General features: G+C 53.4%; 1 protein-coding gene across 1 annotated transcript in view; it reads right to left on the bottom strand.

Annotated features, from left to right (window-relative positions):
- RANBP1 (RAN binding protein 1) overlaps positions 1–4928 on the bottom strand; it is a 6600-nt gene extending 1672 nt beyond the window's left edge. The window contains exons 1-3 of the mRNA XM_005875543.2: positions 4705–4928; positions 1809–1966; positions 1–127 (exon numbers count right to left, since the gene is read on the bottom strand). Coding sequence (XP_005875605.1) covers positions 1–127; positions 1809–1966; positions 4705–4913 — 494 coding nt within the window. The 5' untranslated portion in view covers positions 4914–4928. The remainder of the gene's footprint in view (positions 128–1808; positions 1967–4704) is intronic.
- Positions 4929–5751: the final 823 nt, after the last annotated feature.

Here is a 5751-nt window from a genome sequence, read left to right as displayed (position 1 = left end):
TCAGCATTGAGGAAGCGGATGGCCAGCAGCTCCGGCTTGGGGCGCTCATCAGCGAAGTCGGCATGGGTGTTCCAGACCCAGGCACGGTCACTGCCTGCGTTTGGCTTCAGCTCCATCATTGGCGTGACTGGAGGAGAAGCGCCATGAGGATAATGCCCACTGCCAGAGCCAACTTACCACCCGGCCCCGCCACCCCAGGGCCGCAGTTCTGCCTGCCAACCCAAGGTCCCACTTTGGGCCAAACAGGGATGATTTGGGGCCTTCTGGAATTTACCCAAACCTCTTTTAAAATGCCCCATGTTCACTTAAAACCAGGAACACCCTAAATCAGTCAAGGGCTCCAAAGCCAATGCAGCTGATCACAGCCCGCCCCTTGGTGCAGCCTCCAGACCCAGGAGAGACATGGGCACAATGACAGGCAGACCCAGCCCTTCCTGGGGACCTGACCCTTTGGAAGTTGGGGGTCATCCGAGGGCCAAAAGCTGAGAAGTGGGACGATCACCCAGAATGGTGCACAGTCAGAACCACACAACCAATCTCAGCCATATATGCCAAGGGAGGCCAGCGGGGAGGCGCAAGGCTACCAGAAGTGGGCACTATGAGCCTTGTGACATGGTCACATGTCACGGAAGACACAGTCATGGCCTGGAATAAGCAAACTGCCCCATCTCCACAGGCTCTACGTAGACCCAAGGGAGACTAGCTGTTCTGAAAGAACAGAAGCACCCCCAGTGCCATGCCCAGCCGTCTACCAGTAGCAGAGGTCTCCGGGGATGCGGGACAGGCCAAGCCCAGCCCTGGGCAACACATCACATCATCACCCAGATGAGCGGCGAGCCTGTGTGCCTCGCAGGGCATGCACAGCCTCCTCCCATCAACCGCCGGGTCCACCAGGGGCCTATGGTGTGCACCAGGCCCAGGACTCACCTGCAACTCACACAGAAGTGACCTAGCAGCCTGGCAAGGCTCTAAAAATAGCACAAGTGTCAGGAAGACCCCTGAGAAGGTACTTCAAATTGGGCTGATCGGCAAGGACAGGGAAGAGCAGACAGGCTGGGACGTGGAGACTGGCACACAGAGGCCGAATGGGGCCGAAGCAACTGTGGTACAAGGAGGACCCCCCACATCACCCCCGCGGGCCATTGCACTCTGGTTCCTGACAGCAGTCACCCTGTGAGCAAAGGGGCCCTGCCCTGTCAGACACACATCACACCAGAAAGGCAGCACGGCCCGGGATCAGAAACGGAGTCCAGGACACAGTGACTTCAGTCACCTCTTCACAGGCCAGGCCTTGGGTGGCTAATCCTAAAAACCCGACCGCACTGAGCCCAGCGCTGTCACACCTGCCCGAGGGCTTCCACCTTCTCCCCACCCCATTCCAATCCCATGTCCTCCCCAGGGAACACCACGTGGGGACAGAACACACCAACGGGTGGGAAGGCTGCCGCCCAGGCACTTCACACACAGAGGCACGTGAGCACACACACAAACGCACTCACACGCCCTTAGGCCGAGCCTGGTTCCGAGGCCACACGGGCTCTGCCTCCATCCCGCTTGGTCCCACCTGCCCAGTCTCCACACCCCCGTGGGCTATAAGCTTCTCTGCAGGTCTGCTCTGAGGTCTGAGGCACGTTGGAAAACCTCATTTCCTAGTTTAAATTAAAAGAAAACACACACTGTAAACGTGCACTGGCGGACGGCACACTCCTGGGTCCCAGTGCAGCCCTGAAGCAGGCTGCCCACAGGTCGGAAGCTGCCCCGATGCAGTGTCGGGGCCCAGAAAAAAACACCCCCGAGAGGCCACCTACTATAGTGGTTGGCGCAGATCTTCAAGGTCTTGTCCCTCCTCATGAGGAGGCGGATGGTCCCTTTTTCCTTATGCTTCAGGAGCTTCACGTCGCCGGTGCCTCGCTCCTTCCATTCTGGGAGATCGTTCTCTGAAGCGAATCGAAACAGCTTTGCCCGCCTTCAAGAAAAGCCATTGCGTGAGAGCTTAGATACACAGAAAAGGTACCAGACAAAAGGCACCAACCTTTTGATGGAAAAAGCACTTCTTTTCTGGGTGTTAAACAAACAGCTGTACCTGATGTCTCAAACGTACACCCTTTCCTTTCTTTGTACTCCAAGAACTACAAACTAAAATGTCACCAAAAGAGCAAAAAAGCAAATTCCAAGTTTTAACATGATGATAAAAAAGAATAAAAGATTTCTACAGTCACACCGTTTTCTTTTCCTTTTTTAAAAAAATTTTTTTCAAAGAGGGAGAGAAACATCAATGAGAATCATTGATCGGCTGCCTCCTGCATGCCCCCTACTGGGGGGGATCGAACCTACAACCCAAGCCTGTGATCTTGGCCAGAATCGAACCTGGGACCCTTTAGTCCGCAGGCCGATGCTCTCTCTATCCACTGAGCCAAACTGACTAGGGCCAGTCACGTTTTCTAACAGAAAGACCTGACCCATCAGCAAAATAGCTCACCTGAGTCTGCTGAGCGTGTCTGTGAAGACGGTACGGGACTTCCTGGTGACCCGTGGGGCCACAGGGACGGCATGGAAGCAGCTGGAGGCCAAGGACCCCTGCCTTCCACAGGGCCAACCTTTCCCTCAGCTGTGAGATGCCCCCTGTGCTTCCCCAGCCCCCACCAGACCACCAGGCTCTGGCCCAATACCCTGTCTTCCTGCCCAGAACAGTACCTCACTGGGCCCAGGCAAGGCCACCACCACAGCCCTGAGCCCAGCAGACCTCCTTAGGGCTCAGGCCAACATCCTCCCATCACCAACCACACCTGCCCGTTTTGCTTCCCCACAGGATCCCAGCTCTGTTGTTCCCTTTTCTGCAGAAATTCTGCTCTCTCCCTAAAACTCAACTCTGTTAAGGGAGGCATGTTCTCACAAGGACGCCCCCAGGGCTTTGACCTAGAGCTGTGGTCGGCAAACTGCAGCTCTCCAGCCACATGCGGCTCTTCCACAAAATACCACGTGCGGGCGTGCAGGTACAGTGCGATTGAAACTTCGGCGTAGCCCATGCTCGGAAGTCAGTTTTCGGCCTGGGCGAGTCTATTTTGAAGAAGTAGTGTTGATATTTGGCTCTGTTGACTCATGAGTTTGCCGACCACTGACCTAGAGCCCTAAGGGGCACATACAAAGGTCAGACTTGCTGGCCTCACTTCCCTCAGGAAGGGCCTGTGTCTAGGACACCAAGAGGACCTCCCACCCCCGCAGGGACAAGGAGGTGACAGTAACAGCACCACCAGCAGACCTCACTCGTGGGAGCAGCCAGCCCGGCTGCAGCATCATTTCTGGGCAGAGCAGAGACTTGGAGAACCACCTTCTGAAATCAAAGGGGCATATTCATCTCTTCTTTCCTGCCAGGGCTGACCAGCAGCCCCTGAATGACGGATGAACAGATTATTCCGACACAGTCTGACTGTGGGGGAGAGGGCTTAGGGGCTTGCCTGCCTCCTTAAGCTTTTATTGGAATTTTTTTATGCAATCAATAGGGTGAATAATCTAGGGAGGACACGTGTTTACACTGTCCTCTAGGCAAGGGCATCCAGGGATTAAGCATACAGATTCCAGTAAACACCCGGGGGTCTGCATAAGCAGACTTGTTTGGAAAAGGTCAAGGAATAATTAGAGGCGCTGCCTTTGACACTCCTGTAAGTCGGAATTCTGATAAACAGGGCACACACTTCCCTTTTATCAGAATGTCCCCCTTACAAACTTCCCAACCGAGTCTCTTGTGCTTCCCAACCCTTTCCCAGGTCCTTGGGAGTTGGTCTCCCCAGGCTCCCTTCCTTAAAAGGATGGGTCCCAGGGTTGGTGACTGCCTCTGCTCCCCTGCCACCACCTCAAGCAAAGCACTCAAACCATAACCCAGTATCTTGGATAGGTTTGGGGAGGGGGGAGGTCCACACACTTGGACTAGGGACACACTACACCCTATTCTCATTAACTTGTAGCATTTCCTGCAATTCTGAGCATGCCCAATAGGCCACAGGTCAGACATCTCAACAACACATTGCTCGTGTAGGCACTGCTTCAAAACAACACTAACCCGCACCCTCCTTCCAAAAACAATGCCTTGTAGCTTCTCACTGAAGGTGCCAAGAAGCACATTCAGAGTAACTTTTAAAAAGTAACCCGTGACTATAACACCACCCATTTTGGTTTGTAATTGTTTTGTGCATTAAACACAACGAATCAAGAATTCATGCCCTGACTGGTTTGGCTCAGTGGATAGAGCGTCGGCCTGTGGACTGAAGGGTCCCAGGTTCGATTCTGGTCAAGGTTAAAAAAAAAAAAAAAAAAAAGAATTCACAAGCTTCAGAATGCTAAAGTCCATGTGCAAAATACTACTACTAATAATAAAGGATAATAATAATAGTAGACTCCCTGCTCAACCCAGGGAAAGGGGCTGTGGGAGTCGGCGGGTACGTCTTTGTGGATAGAGAACAGCCACAGGACACCAGGGAGTGCCTGTGCCCTCCGCAGCACTGGCCACAGAGCAGCAGGGGTACCCAGTAATAAATTATGTAATAAGTGGGTTGCAATAGCAGCCCTGATTAGTCATCACACAATTCCAGGCCCTTTCTTCAGTCTCGGTCCAATGATGGGTCAAGCCAAGGCCTGGGCACCCACAAAAAGCACAAATTCCGTCTCAAACGAAAGATATCTACTTCTGTAACAGGATCCGTTACTTACATTTTGAAAAGTTCCTCTTCATCTTCTTCCAGGGTTTTAATTTCTTGCTCAGGAAGAGAAACTATAGGCTCAAACTGAGGGTCGTGGTTGGATTCGTCTGCATTCTCGGTGGAGGTATCATGGTCCTCATGGGTGTCCTGTGGAGGGAGGGGTGGAGAGTTTGACTGATGGCCTGCAAGCCAGGGCTCACCAGTGTCCAGAGTGGGCATCCTCACCAGCGAATGGCCTCACCACAAAGCAAGAGATGACGCCTCCAGCCTTTCACACTAGGAAAGGTTTGCATGTCCGCCCAGCACATGGTGAGACACGCTGGGCTTCAGCACCCTCCTCCCCTAGGATGCATCCACCACAACTGACTGGGGTTCCCAAAACTCAGCCACCTACCGAGCAAGTGGCCTGGGGGAAACCCCCCCCATGTCTTTGAGCCTCAGTGCTGTCATCTGTAAAATGCAGACACCAGTTTAGATGAAAGGGCCCAGTTTAGATGAAAGGGCACAACGATGGGCCGAAGAGTACAGTGTTACAATGAAAGCAAAAAGCAACCGGTTGAGTTTGCACTGGTTGAGAAAAACGTGTGCTCTTGCTTACCAGACGAAAAAGTTGGGGACTGCCAGTTTTAACAAGGAATTCGCAGTTCTGTCCGAAACTTTACCTTGCTTCGGAAATTAAAATCAAGAGCCATAGAATTAAGAGCCGTAAAATTCTGGCCCGCTTTAGAGAGGACACAAAGGATCTTATTTTAGGTACAGAACACGCGGCTTTGATCCACAAAACTGTAAGAAACCCGGACACTTCATAACCAGATTGAAGCCGAGAAAGAAAAGATAAGCCTTTCGCCGCTTTCCTGGATCGGACGGCACTGCGGCTCTGCGCGCGGCCAGCTCCGCAAGTGGTTAGGCCAGAATGAATGGAGCGCGGCGCAGACCACAGAGGGAGGGATGCACGAGCTCGGCGGGAGCCCGCATGGGGGCCGAGCCGGAGGAAACCGGCCTGCGTCCTAGGAGAGCGGCGAAGTGAACACGAGACCCAGAAGACTGGGGGGGGGGG

Source organism: Myotis brandtii, unplaced genomic scaffold, assembly GCF_000412655.1.
Source record: "Myotis brandtii unplaced genomic scaffold, ASM41265v1 scaffold463, whole genome shotgun sequence".
Classification (NCBI taxonomy): Eukaryota; Metazoa; Chordata; class Mammalia; order Chiroptera; family Vespertilionidae; genus Myotis; species Myotis brandtii.
Note: the sequence above shows the minus strand (reverse complement) of the source record. Positions and strands in the feature narration are given on the sequence as shown.